At 38.8% G+C, this 21971-nt stretch overlaps 1 protein-coding gene and 1 pseudogene across 1 annotated transcript; one reads left to right on the top strand and one right to left on the bottom strand.

The window, feature by feature from the left end:
• The first annotated feature begins 4380 nt into the window (after positions 1 to 4380).
• Positions 4381 to 5037, top strand: LOC118838745 (hypoxanthine-guanine phosphoribosyltransferase). Its single transcript, XM_036746111.1, has one exon. The coding sequence runs from the start codon at positions 4381 to 4383 to the stop codon at positions 5035 to 5037; it is 657 nt and encodes a 218-aa protein (XP_036602006.1).
• Positions 5038 to 17096: 12059 nt separating this feature from the next.
• On the bottom strand, positions 17097 to 18585 carry LOC118836648 (annotated as a pseudogene).
• Positions 18586 to 21971: the final 3386 nt, after the last annotated feature.

Raw genomic sequence — 21971 nt, 5'->3', positions numbered from 1 at the left:
AAGGGAAAAAAATCCCTTTTGGTTTTCCAAGGGCTCCTCCCCAGGTGGAGCCTGGCAGCCCCTTGAGGGCAAGGAGCCTACACTTCCAAGCACTAACTGACCAGCCCTATTTCTTTACAAGTTTCCTTTTAGCTTCAGCTCTGATAACCTTTCAATGTGGAGGGTGGGGGAAGGGTGTGGCCAGGAGCACATGGCAGCCAAGAGGAGCACATGGACTCCTGACTAGACAGGTAGTCTCAAGCTGCTATTCTACAATGCCCCCTACATTCCTTATACAGGTTTTCTATCTCTCTCTTTCACAAATTTTACCTTTAAACTTTACCACAAGGACGGGCTACAAAGGTACTCAGGGGCACAGGACTGACTGTCAGTCTGTGAATTTCTGTCCGTCTCCTCCTTTTGCCCGGTGGGGAGGGCGATTTAAGTTTTTCCTACACTTCTCCTGCATTCTCTTCTAATCTGATCTGGGAGGAGAGGAGTTTGATTTAACTGCTCTAACTTTTACTGCAGCCCTAGTGAAAAGATCTCAATGATTGTAATTCAAGTAAACTTCACCCCCTTGCTCACTCCCAAAAACCTGTTTTGTACTTGAATCTAAGGGAATCAGGGACTAAGACAAATGCGAGATTCCCACTGAAGACTTTAACAGAGATTTTAGCCAGAAGGCATTCGTTGGGAGGAGGTGTTTTCAGCAAGAGTGAGCTCCTGGAATGGATTTACAATTTCAGGAGTTCTTTCTTCCCAAATTCAACTAACCAATTTCCAAACTTTTTAACAATTTAAAACCCAGAATTTGCCAAACTTTAACCTATTCCCCGTAGTTCCACGTTGGCAAAACGGGAGCCACAAGGAAGGGAGTCTGTTTCCCTAGTGGCAGCCTGATATCTCTGGCTGCCTACGTTTCAGATTTTTTAACAAAACATAGACATTTCACCATTTTGACATAGACACGTGAACAGAGACGAACTCAAAACGCAACAAAAAAACATTGTGGATCGAATTGAAGGCTAAACAAGTCCTCTCAGAGGAAAGATTTCCTCCTCAAAGATACGACCCCCAATCTCTCTCACCCTCCAACACAAAACAGAAGAAGATTTGTTGACATTTTTCTATTTTTTTCTATTTTGTAGCTTAGTAGATAGTAGTTGTCCAGTCCAAAACTCAGAAAAAGTAAAGCTTGGGCCTGAATGGGTTTACTCAGACATTGAGATCCTTTAATGAGTGTGGCTGTGGGATCATTTGGTAAAAAGCTCTCTTTACTGAAGAGAAGACTGGAGCCTCCCTATTGTCTAAGCACTTTGCACTTAGTAAGTAATTAGAAAAGTGTTGTGATTAACTTAGGGAGGGAGTAGATTCCCTCTTCATTGTATACTTTGTGTATACTTTGATGCACTCAGAAAGTGCCTCAGGGTTCAATGTAAGTGAATGAGGCAGTGAGCTGGTAATGTAACTAACCACTAAGGGATGGTCCTGGGGAGGGGGGAACAAAGCAAGTTTTCTACTGTGCCACTCATTGTGAGGATAGCAGTTCACACCTTCTTCCTGTGAATGGGCAAGGGGTGGAGGTATCTGGGAAAAGTATATAAAAGCCTAGTACTGACTCTCCTTGAGAAATTCTTGCTCTGACACCAGAGTGGACCCCAGCTGGAGCTGTGATCCTGACTGAAAAGCCTCCTAGCAGGATTCCAAAGGTAAGTTTCCTAAAGGGAAAATGCCCCTTTTTCTGCAGATTTCTGAAAATTGAGAGCTGGCCTGTTGGGGGGACTTGGAGTCACTAGGGATATGGGGCCTGTATGAATGCCTGATTCATGCATCTATGATTACAATCAAGTTTCTTACTTTGCCTTAACTCAGGCAGACTCTCAGATCAAATGGGATAATACATACAGACAGGCAGTAGGTCTTAAGGTTAGCCAGAAGATATTTAGGTCAGGATCACTCAAAAAGGGAGAATTGTCCTGACTCTAACACAGAGATGATATTGTGCTGGACTGCTCTGGTTGGGAAGACTGTGTATAACTGAATTCTTAGGGTGGCCCTGACATAGCATCCAAATGCTCTGGAGTAGTCCAGCACCAATTGTTTTCCTTGGCACGACCTACCAAGGCCCTCAGTGCAGTCAGTAAGCAAGCATTTATAAATCACTTAGTAAATACCAGGCAGTAAGCTAAGTGCTGGGGATGCAAAGAAAGGCAAGAACATGGTCCCTGCAATGAAAGAACTCATATTATAATGGGGAGACTGTATAGAAACTTTTATGTGAATGTACAACATATATAAAGTGTCAATTAAAAGAAATCTTTAGGCAGAATAGGGGAAAGATGAGAATGAGGGACAAGGGATTGAATATTTTATCCGGGAAGTAATGGGCTTGGCAACAGTTTGGATATCTGGGGTGAGTACAAATGGGGAGATGGAATATAACACTGAGGCTGTGAGCCTGGCTGGTTATGAGACTAAAGGTCTAAAGGGTTGTCTTGTAAGCTTTGGGGTAATGGTATATAGGGTAGCATTTTTGTGTTTGTGAGGTATTAGGAAACAATATGTTCCTTTCTTACTTATATCAGGCCTAAGAGCAAAGGGTTTGAAAGGAATAATAATACATTTGTTTCAGACTTGTTGGATTTGAGAGCGGCCATCCAGTGACTAAAGCTCAGGAGACGGTTCCAGGGGTGGGGAAGCTGTGGCCTTAAGGACATATGTTGCCTTCTAGGTCCTTAATTTAGGCCTTTTGAACAATCCAGGATTTGTTCTGCAAATTTTGGATTCAGAGAAAAGGACTCACTTAAGGACCTGGAAGGCTGCATGCGGTCTTAAGCCTGCGGGTTCCTCGCCCCTGCATTAGGCTTTGTATATAGATCTGAGAATCATCTGTACAAAGATGATCATTAAAGCCATGCAACACTGATGAGATTTAGTGTGATAATATAGATTCTTAAATTTTTTGTATCATGGATCCCTTTGGCCACCTGGTGAAACCTACACACCCATTCTCAGAATTATGTTCTGAAATCCATAAAGTAAATCTCCTTCTTATTGCAATGATCCACACGCACGTACTTGATCCAGGAAAACAGCTGGAGGAAGTAGTAAGTTTACTGTAATAACTCCAGGATCATAAGAAGATCAAAGACTTGGGAGTCCTGCAGCTCAGAAAATCTTTAAATGCATCTAGTCCAACCTCCCTCATTTTACTGATGAGGAAACTGAGACTTTCAATGACTTGATGGAGATCACAAGTAAATAGCAGAGCATGATTCAAACCCAGTTCCTGTTTCAGAGCTTTTTCCAAAAGCTCAATACGGTGCCTGCGTCTGTTGGCCCAAGGGAATTCAGAGGTAGGCAAGCATTCTACAGGGCAGGGTATTCTCAGTTCTCAAAAGGCTTTTTATGTTTGCAAGATGAAGAGAAATTTCCTACAGGATCATTCTTGTTGATAGTTCCAAAAGTAGCTGTTTAGCAACAAAGAAGGACACTAAAATGAAAGACTTGCCTTATGTTTAACAAATTTTGTTCTTCAGTCATTTTCAGTGGTGTCTAAGTCACTGAGACCTCATTTGGGGATTTCTTGGCAAAGATACTAGAATGATTTGCCAATTTCCTTCTCCAGCTCATTTTCCAGAAGAGGAACTGAGGTACATAGGGTTAAGTAACTTTCCCAGGGTCACATGCTAATAAGTGTCTGAGGCCAGATTTGATCTTCCTGACTTCAGGTCCAGTGCTCTCTGCACAGCTCCACCTAGCTGCACTTCAAAGCTTTAAAGTGATTTAAAAGTAATGATAATTATATTTTGTTCCTTTCCCATGATATTTTCCACATCATTTTGCTCAAATTTTGAGACCACTTGTCTCTACCCTCTCATCATCCTTGATATCTCCCCTTTCGTATTCCATCTCCTAGAAAGAGAAATGTGGTGGCCTTCACTTTCTCAATCTAAAAGCTATGTTTGAGGGAACCCACAGAAAACCTACATAATGAAGTGATCCTCCTCTCAGTGGTGCGGTATCAAGGGGTGGAAGAGGAGAAAACAGTGACTAGCAGAAAAAGGGGAAGTCATTAGCTAGCACTCTCTGACAGTGCTTATTGCTATTTCAACCCAGTAACTTTAACACTGACCATTCTCTCTGTAGGTACCAGTGGTGAAATAGAAATCATCAAGATTCACCTTAGAGGCAGTGCTGGCAGCAGAACATCTTGTTACCTCCCTTGCTCCCTGGGCATTGCCTCCTCTCCCTCTTTCTTCTAATTTTCTTATTTCCTCTCCTCTCCTCCTCTCCTTTCTTATACTTCAGTTCTCCTTCTCTTTCACTTCCTTCTCCTTGTCTCTCTCCTCTCTTCTTGCTAAAGTCCAACTGGCCCAGGACCCTTCCTACACCACCATGGAGAACATCAGCTCTAGCATTGTGATTGAAGATGATGAACCAGGCTATGACTTGGACTTATTTTGCATCCCTAAACATTATGCTCAAGATCTGGAAAAAATATTGATTCCTCATGGACTAATCCTGGACAGGATAGAACGTTTAGCACGAGATGTGATGAAGGAGATGGGAGGCCATCACATGGTTGCCTTATGTGTCCTCAAAGGTGGCTATAAATTCTTTACTGATTTGCTGGATTCGATCAAGGTACTGAACAGGAATAGTGATCAATCAATTCCTATGACTGTAGATTTTATCAGACTGAAGAGCTACTGTAATGACCAGTCAACAGGGGACATAAAAGTCATTGGGGGAGATGATCTCTCAACTTTAACTGGAAAGAATGTCCTGATTGTTGAAGATATAGTTGACACAGGGAAAACAATGCAGACTTTGCTTTCCCTGATCGAGCAGCATAATCCAAAGAAGGTGAAAGTAGCCAGCCTGCTGGTGAAAAGGACCCCACTAAGTGTGGGATACAGACCTGACTTTGTTGGATTTGAAATTCCAGACAAATTTGTTGTTGGCTATGCCCTGGACTACAACGAATACTTCAGAGACTTAAACCATGTCTGTGTCATTAGCGAGACTGGCAAAGAAAAGTACAAAGCGTGAGATCAACTTGGTGTGCAGGGAGTTTTGAAACATTTGGGGGAAACCCATCAACTTCACCTGCATCCCCACTTCAAATTGTCCATTGTTTCAGCCTTGTGACCATCTGCTTATTAGAGCTTTTTGCATTGACTGTATCTTGTCTGTTTTATATTGGAGGAAGGTCAAAATGTTGCTGCGGTTCTGATTGCTGTTTCATTTGTCCTACAAAACTTAAAAAAAACTATTGCTTCCCCTGGGAGGGTTTTATTACTTAAATTGCTGTTTGACTTATGAATAGTAAGTTATTTAAACTACTGAGATGAAACGTAATGCACGTGAGAGAAGTTTAAAGAGGATAGATTGATTTTAAAATGGGTAATTTAATCAAGTATAATAATGAAAAGGCAGGGAACTGATTCAATATTATTAGTTAATGCCTTTTCCTTGTCAAAAAGGGAACAGTTTCAATATCTGTTCCACTTCTCTTCAGAATACAAGAGGTTTGATTATTTTCTGATACCCTCATCTCTATCTCTAAGAATTACATTATGATTTTGAGATCTTTGCCTGTTGTTATTAACATGGAATTAAAATGGAAGCAAAGAGTTCATTTCATTGACATGGACAATAGAAAGAAAAGCCAAAACTTGTTCACTGAGCTGTCTGTTTCCTACTCTTACAGATTTTCCTTTTTGTGCTCACCAGTCAAAAGTAGTTTTCTTTTCAACAAGAATTGACATTCTGAAAGCCATGACATTTGACTTCTGAAATCTGTAATGCAAAATGCTTAAAATAAAGGCTGTCTTTTTAAAAGAAAAAAAAAATACAGTATTACTTTTTCAGAGCTAACTCTAGCTGGCTGATAATTAGTAGGGAACACCTAGAATGATGATTCATTAGCCTTAGTATTAGAAAACATAACCCCTCAGGCTTAGCCCTAAACTTCTAGGGGATAATTTGTCAGCTGTTTTCTGGGATCCGAATCTGCCAAAATATGTGGGAGATGGGAAGGGGACTACATTTCTGTTTGTGTTATTTTTTCTGATAGAATGTAACCTTGAGAATGAGGCTTCCTTCATTTTGGCTCTTGCATCTCTTAATGACCAGCATACTTTAAGATTTAATATTCACTGAATAAAGGCTTATTGTATGACTCATTTACCTTCTGGGACCCAATTTTCTCGTCTCTAAAATGGGGTTTGGCCAGGGCTTACCAGCTGGGAAAATGGAACAATTATTAATAAGTGCACAAATATTGGTAGAATTTAAGGTGAACTTTCACTTCAGAAATTCATGTATGAGATCATTTCCACAATAACTGTGACTAAGAGCAGCAGTTGACTTCTGGGCACCCAACCTTTGTAGGGCAATGTAGGTCCAGGGATGGGACACAGAGGGGGTGCTGCATTTGTATAGATTGTTAGCAACATTGAGTACAGACCTTTTTATTTCCCAGCTCTAAGGGACCTCAGAGTCTAATGCTATCTCTGCCTGAATTATGAATTCCCTCTATAACACTCCTAGGACTTATGTAGACTAAGAATTAATCTGTAGGAATAAACTGTGAATGAAGACAGGCCCATACCAACAACTAGGCATTAAAATATCATTTTGACTTAAGAACATACTTGATCCTGGCACTCTCAGTTATGTAGATAAAAAACAAGGGCTAGAAAACACTGCAATAATCCTGTGACGTAGATACCACTATCCTCATTTTATACAGAAGGAAGGAGGCTGAGGATGGTGAAGTTATTTGCCTAGGGACCACACAGCTACTCAATATCTGAGTCAGCTGTTCCATGACTACTTCCACGGAAATCCCTCCTCACCCCTTTCCCTGTCACTTCCCCCCAAGCAAGACCTTTCTTATGCTACACCGAAGACATTCTTATCCTGAGGTCTGTGAACTTTTAAAATAAATTGATCCTTTTATTTCAGTATAGTTGGTTTCATTTTTGATCAAGTTTACTTTATACATTTAAAAACATTCTGAGAAAGGGCCCATAGGCTTCAACAGACTGCCACTGGGGTCTGTGACACAAAAAAGGTTAAGAACCTCTGCGCTAAAGGGTTGTCTTGTAAGGTTTGGGGTAATGTTATATAGGGTAGCATTTTTGTGTTTGTGAGGTATTAGGAAACAATATGTTCCTTTTCTTATATCTCCTCCCTACCTCAGGCCTAAGGAAACGGGGAATCTAACTGATTACTTTATTCTATAGTAACCATGGTGAAGCCTGCCATGCCATCAAAACACTCCTTAACTAAAAGATCCAGGAGGCTGGTAATACAGAAAGACTAATAACTACAATGTTGTCTTTTTTTTGTTCTAAGAAAAGGAAAGTTTGGATAAACCTGAAGAGTCCATCCTCTCGGTTAAGAATTCACCGTTTCACAAAAAATGCTGGGAAAACTGGAAAATAGTATGGCAGAAATTGGGCATAGACTAATATCTTATACCGTATACCAAACAAAGTCAAAATCTGTTCGCAATTTAGGTACAAAGGCTGATACTATAAGTAATTTAGGAGATCAAGGAATAATTTACCTGTCAGATTTATGGGAAAGGGAAGAATTCATGATCCAAGAAGAGATAGAGGGCATTACAAAATGCAAAGTGGATAATTTTGATTATGTTAAATGGAAAAATTTTTGTATAAACAAAGCCAATACAACCAAGATTAGGAGAGAAGCAGAAAATTGGGAAAAAATCTCTACAACCAGTGTCTCTGACAAAGGCTTACTATCTAAAGTAGACAGGGAACTGAGCCAAATTTAGAAGAATACAAGTCATTCCCCAATTGAGAAATGAGCAAAGGATATGAACAGGCAGTTTTCAGAGGAAGAAATTAAAAAATATCTATAGTCATATAAAAAAATGTTCTAAATCACTACTGATTAAAGAAATGCAAATCAAAACAACTCTTAGGTACCACACCTCTCCTAACAGATTGGCCAACATGACAAAACAGAAAAATCATAAATACTGTAGAAGATGTGGGAAAATTGGAACACCGTTACATTGTTGATAGAATTGTGAATTGTGAGCGGGCGGAGCCAAGATGTCAGCTGGAAAGCAGTGAGCTCCCTGCCGAGTCCCTCCAAAAACCTATAAAGAATGGCTCTGTACCAATTCTAGAACTGCAGAACCCACAAAACAGCAGAGGGAAGCAGGGCTCCAGCCCAGGACATCCTGGATGGTCTCTGGGTGAGGTCTATCCCACACAGAGCTGGGAGCTGGGAGGTGGGAGCGGAGCAGAGTGGAGCGGAGCAGAGCAGAGCCGAGCAGAGCCCAGCGTGAGCTGCTCAAAAAAAGAGCCTAGATATCATCTTTCAAGAAATTATCAAGGAGAACTGCCCTGATATTCTAGAGCCTCAGAGCAAAATAGAAATTGAAAGAATCCACCGATCACCTCCTCAAATAGATCCCAAAAAGAAATCTCCTAGGAATATTGTCACCAAATTCCAGAGTTCCCAGATGAAGGAGAAAATATTGCAAGCAGCCAGAAAGAAACAATTTGAGTATTGTGGAAACACAATCATAATAATCCAAGACCTGGCAGCTTCTACATTAAGAGATCGAAGGGCTTGGAATACGATATTCTGGAGGTTAATGGAGCTAGGATTAAAACCTAGAATCACCTACCCAGCAAAACTGAGTATCATGCTCCAAGGCAAAATATGGATTTTCAATAAAATAGAGGACTTTAAAGTTTTTTCAGTGAAAAGACCAGAGCTGAATAGAAAATTTGACTTTCAAAGAAAAGAACCAAGAGAAGCATGAAAAAGTAAACAACAAAGAGAAATCATAAGGGACTTACTAAAGTTGAACTACTGTTTTGTTTACATTCCTACATAGAAAGATGATGTGTATGGTTCATGAGACCTCAATATCATAGTAGCTGAAAGGAATATGCATATATATATATATGTTTATGTATATATATATAAATGAATGTGCATGTATGTATATATGTATCTGTATCTATCTATCTATATATATATATATATATATATATATATATATATATATATATACAGAGAGAGAGAGACAGAGAGCGGACACAGGGTGAGTTGAAGTTGAAGGGAAGATAACTAAAAGAAATAAAATCAAATTAAGGGATGAGAGAGGAATATATTGAGAGATGGAGATAGGGAGAGATAGAATGGGGTGGATTATCTCGTATAAAGGTGGCAAGAGGAAGCAGTTTTGTGGGAGGAGGGAAGAGGTTAGGTGAGGGGGGAATGAGTGAATCTTGCTCTCATCATATTTGGCCTGAGGAGGGAATACCATAATACTCAATTATGTATCTTACCCCACAGGAAAGAAGAGGGAAGAAGATAAAAGAAAAGGGGGGATGATGGAGGGGAGGGCAGATGGGGGTGGAGGTAATCAAAAACAAACACTTTCAAAAGGGGACAAGGTCAAGGAAGAAAATTCAATAAAGGGGGATGGGTTGGGAAAGAGCAAAATATAGTTAGTCTTTCACAACATGAGTATTGTGGAAGGGTTATACATAATGATACACATGTGGCCTATGTTGAATTGCTTGACTTCTTAGGGAGGGTGGGTGGGAAGGGAAGAGGGGAGAGAATTTGGAACTCAAAGTTTTAAAAACAGATGTTCAAAAACAAAAAAATGTTTTTGCATGCAACTAGAAAATAAGATACAGAGGCAATGGGGCGTAGAAATTTATCTTGCCCTACAAGAAAGGAAGGGAAAAGGGGAATGGAGGGGAGTGGGGTGACAGAAGGGAGAGCGGAATGGGGAACAGGGCAACCAGAATATATGTCATCTTGGAGTGGTGGGGAGGGTAGAAATGGGGAGAAAATTTGTATTTCAAACTCTTGTGAAAATCAATGCTGAAAACTAAATACGTTAAATAAATAAATTTAAAAAAAATAAAAAAAAATTCAAAAAAAAAAAAGAATTGTGAATTGATCCAGCATTCCTGCAGAGCAATTATAAGCTATACTCAAAGGGTATAAAAAAAGTGCATACCTTTTGACACATCCATACCACTTCTAGGGCTGTATCCCAAAGAGATCACACAAGTGGGAAAGGTGCCAGTATGTACAAAAACATTTATGGTGGCTGTTTTTGTAGTAGCAAAGAATCAGAAATCACGGGAATGCCCATCAATTGGGGAATGACTGAACAAGTGTTGTAAACTAAAAATAAAAAATCTTAATTCCAAAAAAACATTAATTTTATAAGTATGATATTAGCTAAGTAACAGAATAATACCTTGATTTCACAAGCCCTTGATCTAATTGTTCCATACCATTATGAAGAATACAAGAATATATACTAGTAACAGATGACAAGGCTAAATAGTTAGCTCAAAGCTGGGAGTGGATTTAATCCTGTGGAAACAGAATTCCTTTTTTTGTTTCTCACATTCCTTTTCTAAATCCCAAATTGATTTACAAACCCACTGACTATAGTTGCTTTTCTAACCCTTTTCCTCTCTCCTCACTCTTCCCATTGCTTGTCTAATCCTCTCAGCTGAGAAATTTGACTCATATTACATTAAAAAGTGTCTATTCACCAAAAGGTGAGTCATATCATCTTAGCATCCTGTATCTCTTCTTGTTTCCACAGCTAAACTTCTTGAGAAATCTATTTAAAACTGATATGTCCCCATTCTTTTTTGTCATTCCCTTCTTCACTCTCTGCCCTCTGCCTTCCTGACTCAGCATTCAATGGAAACTAGTCTTTCCAAGGTAACCAAAGCATCTCCGAATTGCCAAATACAGAGCTCTTTTCTCAGTTCTCATCCTTCTTGATCTCTCTACAGCCTTTGACTCTGCAAGTCACTCTCTTCCTGATACTCTCTTCTCTCAAAATTTGCAGATATTTCTCTCTCCTCATTCTTCTCCTACCTGATTGACCCCTACTCACATTCATTTTCTGGCCCTTCAGCTATGGTGGTCCACTGAGGCCCTTTTCTGGGCCCTCTTCTCTTGTCCTTCCATACTATTTCCCTTGGTCATCCCATTAGCTCTCATGGATTAAAATGACATCCTGATACTGAGAATCCACACATGTATTCATCCAGATCAAACCTCTCATCTGACCTCTAGTTTTGAAAAGGGGGAAGGGGTGATGATGTAAAAAAAGAAAAGTAACAATTATTTTTAACAGAATGGTCATAGGGAAAAGGAGAAGTTCTCCAGGATTGTTGGAAAAGAACAAATGTTCTGATTTTTTTAAAGTGTTAGCAGGAATGCATGAGCTATAAGCCAATGATTTGATTTTGATTCCTAGAAAAATAGTTCAACAAGATTATTTTAGGCCACTTCCTTTCTTAGATGTTCACTGATAATCCCTAGGTTCAGGGGCAGAGATCAGTCCTTATTAATCCATAGTTTAAATAGGTACCAGGGACATACTTGCATGATCAAGTTTCCTGAGGTTGGTGCTTGAGCATGACAGGAAGTCAAATTGACACAGGATCAAGGTGATGACCAGCAATAGGAAAAACAGGAGAAGTCGGCAAAAGAAAAACCAATGTTGAGAAAGGTGTTCTGAAGGTGGTAGAGGTAACTTGATGACCACGGGTGCATAAAGTGCTTGGTCAGCTCCATATTGCAAAGTTAGTGCTTGTAAATTATCCATTTCAGGCCTTGAGTATCCACTGAGATGAACTCAGTTTGTGTTCTTCTTGAAGCAGTCTCCAAAGTGATTTACCTAGTCCTGGCCCAATTATTTCTATTCCATGAATGTACCTGGAGAGGGAAAAGTTGGTATGAAAGTCACTTTGAGTGGCTGAAATGGCAATATGAACCATTGCAAAAATAACATATAAGGGGGTCCCAACTAAAGACTTCTCCATTATCTGGTGGCCAAATTGTTCTCCTCTCCTCTGTCCCTTGATTCCTGATCACTGAAAGGTGAATAATTTCTTTTTTTAAAAAATTCTTTTTTTTAATTTAAATTTATTTTTAGTTTACCACACATGGTTCTACATAATTTTGAGTTCCAGATTTTCTCCCCTCCTTCCCCCCTTCCTCCCCAAGATGGCATGGAATCTCATGTAACTACCATGTATAACTTTACATTGAATTAATTTATATACTAGTCAAGTTGTGGAGAAGAATTATGACCAATGGAATGAATCATGAGAAAGAAGAGACAGAACCAAAAAAAACCACCCAAAACCAAAAACAAAAGAGAAGAAAAAAGGTGAGCATGAAGTGCGCCTCAATCTGTATTCAAACTTCACAGTTCTTTCTCTGGATGAAGACAGCATTCTCCATCGTGAGTCCCCTGGAGTTGTCCTTGCACCTTTCGTTGCTGAGAAGAGCAAAGTATGTCAGGGTTGGTCCTCACGGAATCCATATTTCTGTGGTTATGCACAATGCTCTCCTGGCTCTGCTCCGCTCACTCAGCATTATGTCGTGTAGGTTCTTCCAGGTTGTTACGAAGTCTGTATCATCCCCATTTCTTATGGCACAATAGTGTTCCATTACCTTCATATACCACAGCTTGTTCAGCCATTCCCCAATTGATGGGCATCCCTTTGATTTCCAATTCTTGGCTACCACAAAAAGAGCCGCTATAAATATCCTTGTACATATGGGTCCCTTTCCCTCTTGTGTGATTTCTTTGGGATACAACCCTAGAAGTGGTATTGCTGGGTCAAAGGGTATGAACATTTTTATAGCCCTTTGGGCACAGTTCCAAATTGCTCTCCAAAATGGCTGGATCAGCTCACAGCTCCACCAGCGATGTAACAATGTTCCGATTTCCCCACATCCTTTCTAGCATTTATCATTTTCCTGTTTTGTTATTTTAGCCAATCTGACAGGAGAGATGTGGTATCTAAGAGTTGTTTTGATTTTCATTTCTCTAATCAGTAGTGATCCAGAGCATTTTTTCATATGCCTATAGATAGCTTTAATTTCTTCCTCTGAAAACTGCCTGTTCATATCCTTTGACCATTTCTCAATTGGAACATGGCTTGTATTCCTATATATCTGGCTCAGTTCCCTGTATATTTTAGAAATGAGGACTTTATCAGAGATACTAGTTGCAAAGATTTTCTCCCAATTTTCTGCTTCCCTCCTAATTCTTGTTGCATTGGCTTTTTTTTGTAGAAAAACATTTCAATTTGACATAATCAAAATTATCCATTTTGCATTTTGTTATGCTCTCTGTCTCTTGTTGGGTCATGAATTCTTTACTTTTCCATAAATCTGATAAGTAAACTATTCCTTGCTTTCCCAAATTACTTATAGTATCAGCCTTTACTCCTAAATCATGAATCCATTTTGACTTTTTTTTGATATATGGTGTAAGATATTGGTCTATGCCCAGTGTCTGCCCTACCATTTTCCAATTTTCCCAACGATTTTTGTGCAATAGTGAATTATTAGCCCAGAAGCTGGCCTCTTTGGGTTTATCAAAGAGTAGATTGCTAAACTTGTTGATTTCTCTTACTTGTGTACCTATCCTATTCCACTGATCCACACCCCTGTTTCTTAACCAGTACCAGGCAGTTTTGATGACTGCTGCTCTGTAGTACAGTTTAATATCTGGTATGGCTAGGCCACCTTCTCTAGCATTTCTTTTCATTAATACCCTAGATATTCTAGACCTCTTGTTTTTCCAGATGAATTTTGTTATTATTTTGTCCAGCTGAGTAAAATAATTTTTTGGTAGTTCGATTGGTATGTCACTGAATAGATAGATTAATGTAGTTAAATTGTCATTTTTATCATATTAGCTCGGCCTAACCATGAGCAACTGATATTTTTCCATTTATTTAGATCTGATTGTATTCATGTGAAAAGTGTGTCATAGTTATGTTCATATAGGCCCTGGGTTTGTCTTGGCAAATAGACTCCCAAATATTTTATAGTGTCTACAGTAACTTTGAATGGAATTTCTCTTTCTATCTCTTGCTGTTGGGCTTTGTTAGTAATGTATAGGAATGCTGAGGATTTATGTGGGTTTATTTTATATCCTGCAACTTTGCTAAAGTTGTTTGTTATTTCAAGTAGTTTTTCACTTGATTCTCTAGGATTCTCTAAATGAATCATCATATCATCTGCAAAAAGTGATAATTTAGTTTCTTCTTTTCCTATTCTAATTCCTTCAATTTCTTTTTCTTCTCTTATTGCTACAGCTAACGTTTCTAGTACCAAATTGAATAGTAGGGGTGATAATGGACATCCTTGTTTCACCCCTGATCTTATTGGGAATGCATCTAGCTTATCCCCATTACAAATAATACTTGTCGATGGTTTTAGGTAGATGCTATTTATAATTTTGAGGAAGGTTCCACTTATTCCTATGCTTTCTAGTGTTTTTAATAGGAATGGGTGTTGTACTTTGTCAAAGGCTTTTTCTGCATCTGTTGAGATGATCATATGGTTTCTGCTAGTTTTGTTGTTGATATGGTCAATTATGCTAATAGTTTTCCTAATATTGAACCAGCCTTGCATTCCTGGAATAAATCCTACCTGGTCATAGTGTATTATTTTTGTGATGAGTTGCTGCAATCTTTTTGCTAATATTTTATTTAAAATTTTTACATCAATATCCATTAGAGAAATTGGTCTATAATTTTCTTTCTCTGTTTTGACTCTACCTGGTTTGGGTATTAGTACCATATTTGTGTCGTAAAAAGAATTTGGTAGGACTCCTTCTTCACCTATTTTCCCAAATAGTCTACAAAATATTGGATTTAGTTGTTCTTTAAATGTTTGATAGAATTCACATGTAAAACCATCTGGTCCTGGAGATTTTTTCCTAGGGAGTTCATTGATGGCATGCTCAATTTCTTTTTCTGAGATGGGGTTATTAAGAAATTTCATTTCCTTTTTTGTTAGCCTGGGCAGTTTATGTTTTTGTAGATATTCATCCATATCTCTAAGGTTGTCAAATTTGTGGGCATACAGTTGGGCAAAATAATTCCTAATTATTGTTTTGATTTCCTCTTCATTAGAGGTGACCTCACCCTTTTCATTTTTGATACTGGTAATTTGATTATCTTCTTTCTTTTTTTTTAATCAAAGTGGCCAAAGGTTTATCAATTTTATTGGTTTTTTCATAAAACTAGCTCTTTGTTTTATTTATTAATTCAATAGTTTTCTTGGTTTCAATTTTATTAATCTCTCCTTTGATTTTCAGTATTTCTAATTTGGTATTTAATTGGGGGTTTTCAATTTGCACTTTTTCTAGCTTTTTCAGCTGTATGCCCAGATCGTTGATCTCCTTTTCCCCTATTTTATTCATGTAGGCATCTACATGAAACTGAGGTTCAGGCAGAATAAGTTGTTGTTGCTTAGTCTTTGCAGTCTTGCCCCACTCTTAGTGACCCCATTTGCTCACTCCTAGTTCTCCTCTGAGGCATCTAACTTCTCAGTCTAGTTGGCTGGTTCTTCATCAAATTACCTTACACTTACAACAGTGCCTGGCAGAAAGTAAATGTGAAATAAGTCTTGTTGGCTGACAGCCTGCCTACTGAGTGCATAGCTAGGTCCTACTAAGGAAAGCAGTCTGTTCTACGTATCTCCAGTGTCTTTTGCTTTCTAGTTCAGGATCTCTCCAAGAACTGAACTACACACATTCTCCAGAGACAAGATATTCTAGACCAATATAACCATGGCTCAGAAATAAGACATTGCTTTCCTTCTGAGTGAGCCAGGTCTAAATGGTATCAAACCAGGCTCACAACCTGCTAACAGCAGGTGTCTGGATATTTGACATTAACAGAGTGTTTGAACAAAGATATTTGAGGTATTAAAATCCCTATTTTACAGCTAAGGAAACTGCTGTTGAGGCAGAATAAGCAACTTGACCTTGGTCATGGTACAACGACCATGTCACAAACCCTGATGCCAACCCTAAATACCTATTGACTCCAAGTCTCCTTACGAAGTGAGCTCTCAGTTTTCCCAGAACTGTAAGGAAAAAGACATTTCCCTAGGACCAAAGTTACCCTGGATGTCTTGCTAGGAGGCTTATCAAGCAGAAACACAACTCCAGCTAGAATCTACTCAGAGCAGAAACCTCCAACTGAACCAGTCCTGGTCTTTTATGTTCTTGTTCCTTATGTTTCCTCCCCTTTCCTGTTTACATAAAGAAGCTATGACTTGTCAACCTTATCATGAGTGGTCCAATAGAAAAATACCTTTTTTGCCCCTAACCAATCACCACCTCTCAGCTCTAGTTTGCCATCTCAGCTCTCTACTTAGCACCCATTTAATTAACATTTAACTCTCAAATCCTTTTAGGTACACTACTCTTCAGAGACAATAAAGTGGGAGTTTATACCTTGATCAATTGACCAGGCACTCTCTTAGTCATCTGACTAGCTTCTAAGTACTTAAGGTACTTAAATTAAGGAAGGCTCCAATTTTCTTGCACTGAAGATAGCCTTTTGACAAATGACCACACATGTTACTGAAGAGCTGACAAAAGGAATCCAGTGTCTCAGTAAGCTAAAAAAGACCCAAGCTCCACTTTTTCTGAACTGGGTTGGACAACTGTTATGTACTAGTAGGGAGTCAAAACTTCAGGAGATACAGGCCTTGGGGCAGGAAAGTTACATGTTCTATGCAGGGCAGCCATGGCATCAAGAACCAACTGCTGGAGGGACAAATAGAAAGAGTAGCCTCAAAAGGCTCCGGAATTGTCCTACAGAGAGGTAACAATGTAGATAACTTTGGTTTCTGGGGCTGGCTACAGGATTAAGGTTAAGGTAATGAAACTCCCTGAGGTCTAGGCATCAAGGCCATAACAGCAAGAATGAGTGTGAATGAACATGGTGCTGTATTTTCTATGACCTTAGTAAGTTCTATGACCATTTCATGGATCCATATTCAGTGTTAGCTCACTGTCCTCATCCCTCTCCCAGGCAGGTTCCTATCTATGATAAAAAATAACACTCACATGACTAAAAGTCCTTCACACCCAATTTCATTTCAACCTAACAACAACACTTGGAGGTAGGTGCTATTATACCCTTTTTATGTATAGGAAAACTGGATAAAGGAGGAACTTAAGTTTCTCCCCCATGTTCTAATAGACTGTATGTTTCTAAAGCAGAATTTTAACTCAGCTATTCCTAATGCCAAGACAAACACCCATCAGGGAATTTCCACTAATATTTTCTGGAGAACCACATGCAAAGTACAATGTTTTGGATGCAAAACCATGGTACTCACAGATTTTTTTTTTTGATTTGTTAAAGTGACCCATGTTTTTCCAGCCACTAAATGCCATACTCTTGTGGTTGTGTCATGGCTTCCTTCAATGATCTGTGGTTCTGTAGCTTGACACTTCACAGCAGCCATTGCATTTGTATGCCCCATCGATGTGTGTACATTGGCTTATGTCCTTGCAGTTGAATCTCTGCTATAAGTCACCACCACATCAACTGTTGAGTGCAAATCCAAAACATGTACCATACTGAGAAGGGAATATAAATTTTCCTGTTAATCGATATGACGTGCATAATGAATATACTAACAATTTAGTTTCCTCAAAAGCTGTCTCTCTGGATAAGAACTCAGAGCTCAAATTGCAGCTTGATTAATTGATTAATTAAATTGATAAATTGATTGATTAATTAAAACACTGATGATGTTCACTATCACTGGACGTTAAATGAATCAAATCAAAGATTGAAGAACCTATGTTCCTCACAGAACTCTAGTTCTGTACTTTAGGGGAGGTGAGCACAACCCCCAAAGTCTTGACTCCAGAATTGTTGTATTGTGGAACTTCTGGGTTTCTCTTGGGAAGTCACTAAATGATTGTTTGTAATCCAACTTCTCCCCTCCTGCCCCAGTTTTGATTTAAGTACATAATCTCTGTTTTTACTTCAGCTAAGAAAACATCCCTCACTCTCAAATTGATTAAACTTCTTGATTACTGGATCTCCCATCTCTAGGCCTGCTTTGGGCATCTGGGAGCATTCTCAGATTAGAGACTGGCTCAGTAAAAATCCTGTTAACGAACTTAGATATTCATGATATCTGATGACCTTACTGTATTCAGGATCCCAGCATTTCGCTTGCTTATCTTCACCACAGGAGAAGAGGTATGGACACTTTGCACTTACTATCACCATTCTTACAGCACTGATATCCCCAATTATTGCCAGTTTTAATCAGTCACTGGCCAGATCCCAGATGTTTATAGTCCTATCAGTAGAATCTGTAACAAACTGCTGATTCCAGGTTCTATTGCAAGATATTGAACCCAGCTTAGATGTCCACTGATGATTCTGTGTAGTTTCCATGGTGGAAGCCATTGTGGTTCAGGCATTATAGGTCTTTTTGGCCATCATAACAGCATTCTGGGTACTACCACCTTTCATCATAGCCATAGGTAATCCAAGTGACTGTGCATTTTCAAGCAGCCAATCATGTTATTAAATATATATATCATCTATACTCCCTAAAGTATGCTTTGTGTCAAGGCTAGACTTAGAAGAAGACAGGGCCATCTTAGGACTATTCAGCATATTCACTGGGCACTCTTTGAATCTGAGTATTTGCAGTCAAAGCCACATCAGATCCTGGTGATTGACCAGGAAAAGCAAAGTGCATCATTTCCCTGTGTCAATTATAACTTTAACAGTCAGTACATACTTTCCAGTTAAGGTTGAGAGATCATCTGGCCCTGTCATTTTTTTGTCCCCTGTTCACTTGTCATTACAGTCACTCTTCAGTCTGATAAAATCTACAGTCATAAGAATTGATTGATCACTATTCCTATTCAGTTCCGTCATGTATTCCAGTAAATCGGCAAAGAATTTTTACTAACCCTTCAGGATACAAAAAGCAACTACCTATGTGGTAGCCTCCCATCTCCTTTATCACATCTCATGCCCAAATTTCAGTCCTGAACCGAATTAGCCCCTGAGGAGGAAATACTTTTTCCAGATCTTGAGCATAATGCTTAGGGATGCAAAATAAGTCCAGGTGATAGCCTGGTTCACCAACTTCAATAATGGTACTAGGGCTGATGTTCACTATGATGGTTCAGGAAGCTCCATTGTGGCACCTAAGCAGCAGTAGGGGGAGAGGAGAGGGGAGGAGAAAAGAGGACAGGACAGGAGAGTAGAAAAGAGAGGAGAGTAGAAGAGATGATTAGGAAGAAGAAGAGGAAACAAGGAAGCTATCAAGGTGTTACCTATAGAGGGAAGGGTTAGTGTCAAACTTACTTGGTTGAAGTATCAATATGGGTCTGGGCAGTTGCTTTTGGCTTTTGGCTTTCTTTAGTTGAACTATCAGAGAGTATTAGCTAATGACTTCCTTTTTTATCTGATAATCAGAGTGTTCTACCCTCTTCTACCCTTTGATAACTAATCACTGAGGGGAGGATCACTTCATCATGTAAGTTTTCTGTGGGTTACCTCAAACACGGCTTGTAGGTTGAGAAAGTGAAGACAGCCCTATTCCCTTTTCTGGGAGATGGAATGTGAAAGAGAAGAAATTGAGGATGGATCATTGAAGGAGAGGGTAGACATAAGTGGTCAAAATTTGAAAAAAAAAACAATGTGGAAAATGTCATGGCAAAAAGGAACAGAATATAATTTTCATTACTTCTGAATTGCTTTAAATCTTCTAAGGACAGCTAGGTGGAACAGTCAGTAGAGTACTGGGCCTGAAGTCAGGAAGACTCATCTTTCTGAATTCAAATCTGACCTCAGAAGTGTAACAGCTGTGTGACCCTGGGCATGTCATTTCTCCCTGTTTGCCTCTCTTCTACATCTATAAAATGAGCTGAAGAAGGAACTGGTAAACTATTTGCAATATTAATTAAAGTGGGTAGAAATGCTAAAGTAATCAAATGCCATTGACTAAACCTTACTAGGTGCTAAACCCCAAGCCCACACCCTTTTGCTAACTATGTGTGAATCCTTTGAACCCTTGGCAGATAACAAAAGCTCAAAGATTAGCATTTTGTCTGGGACTCTCACTCCTGGAGAAGAGTTGATGTGAAAACTCTGGGGAGCTGCTGTTAAGAGCCTCCCAGCTTGTGAACCCAGATTTTGATTTTTCCTGGTAACTATGAATTGTGATTTTGTCTGTTTCTTATGCATGTTTGTAATTTTTTTGTATTTGCTCTGAAGTTCAGGGTACTGGCTTCTCCTCCTGAACTAAATGAATGATATTTGTATGTTGGATTAAAGTAAAATTGTTAACCCCTTAAAGTTACTTTCCTTAGTAAAGCAGATCAAAATAACTTGTGCTGGCAACTTTCTGGTTCTTGGGCTTATGTTGGTTATTCACCCCACAACAGCTGCTAGCTGAATTGTTGCCACGCATTCCAAAATCTTTGGCAAGAGAACCCCAAAATGGGGTCAATGGGAAAATGAGGAGTCCCTTTTGTAAATGCAGATACAGAGACCCAAAAAAAATGCTAATGAACAATCAGTTGTCCCTTTAAGATCCCAAAGGCTTTCATACAGCTGTCTGGCGGAGAACATTATTTGATGAAATTTTCTAGTCTGGCACAGCATCACAGCATCTTCTTGTCATCTTCTTGTAGAAATCTGCTTTTTTGTATCCATTCTCCTACAAAACCGATCTTGAGATAATTTTAAATTGCCATTCAACCATTATGGTTCAATTCCTCTAAAGTCAAAATTGGAACCTTGGCCAATTGTCCTGTTCAAGAAACGCACATTAGAACCCAGTTTTTTTTTTTTGTATTTTGCATTAATCTATTATTCCTTTACCCATTCCAGAGGATGAGATTCCCGTAAGGAATTAATAACAGGCTCCAATATAAACATTACGAAGAATACAAGAATACATAGTATTAACAGATGACAAGGCTAAATAGTTACCTAGCTAGACAGATAGTGCGTTAGAGCTAGTCAGCCTAAAATTATATTCCTTTGTACAGGCTAAATAATTTAGTAAATGGGTACTAAGCACTAAAGCACTAAATCTCCCAGTGTAAGGTATTACCTCTTCCCAGTGTAAGCCCCTTTTTAGGGCAGCTAGGTCATTTTCCCCCCTCATTACTTATGTCACCTTAATCACTGGACAGGCATTGCCTCAGACAAACTCAGACCTATGAAAGACCTTTGTTTTAAAAAGACCAAGGTCTTCCACTGCATTAAGGGCCATTTCCAGTCCATGCTGATCTATGTCTTGCCACTGTGCCATGATATCTCTGCAGGAGAAAGTGTAGATGAGAAGAGAAAAAACAAGAAAAATAGCTCATAAGTTATTACCCTTTACTAACATAACTAGTGTGCTGGAATCCTATTCCATCTTGAACAGAGCAAAGAGGTTAGTGACTAACCCCACAGGTTAATGGATTTATGTCCTTGTCTCACAAGTTTGTTTATTCGTCTCTAATTATACTCAGTCTAGAAGAATGAGATATTTCAGGAATTAAATATTTTATTTATGATAAATTCAAACGCTAATTTTAACTCTTGCTTAGGCCATGGAATGACTACAAATTCATAGTAGGCCTTCTAAAACTCACACAAGAGATTTTTCAAAACATTTCTAGAAGTACTTCCCCTTCTTTAAAAACAGGTTAAAATTTTATCCTGATGTTAAGAGGAATAATCAGTAAACTTTTAAGAAGAAAATTAGTTGTAAAGCTTTAAAATGATAGAAAACTCTTTCTTCTTCCTTAAAGCAAAAATAAACCTTTAGATGTTGGAATTTATTAAAACTAAGTTGGTGCAAAAGTGCTTAAGTAACATAAATTCCAAAGTATTATCAAGAAACTAAATTCCTAGTTATTACAGAATTCCTAAACATCACAAAGTTCCTTAGTCAAAAGGTGTTTGTAATGGAGAGGACACTTAGTTTCTATAGTTTCTATAAGTCAGGAAGGACATACCCAATTAAATAACTAATATCAATAATGAAGTTTACCAAGCCTTTCCTTAGATGAAACAGGCTTAAAAATCACACCACTATTTTTTTCTTTTTAAACTCAATTCCTATATATCAAAGTC

Source organism: Trichosurus vulpecula, chromosome 2, assembly GCF_011100635.1.
Source record: "Trichosurus vulpecula isolate mTriVul1 chromosome 2, mTriVul1.pri, whole genome shotgun sequence".
Classification (NCBI taxonomy): domain Eukaryota; kingdom Metazoa; phylum Chordata; class Mammalia; order Diprotodontia; family Phalangeridae; genus Trichosurus; species Trichosurus vulpecula.
Note: the sequence above shows the minus strand (reverse complement) of the source record. Positions and strands in the feature narration are given on the sequence as shown.

Coding starts and splice junctions, on each gene's coding strand:
- LOC118838745 (XM_036746111.1), top strand. CDS start 4,381: ATGGAGAACATCAGCTCTAGCATTGTGATTGAAGATGATGAACCAGGC.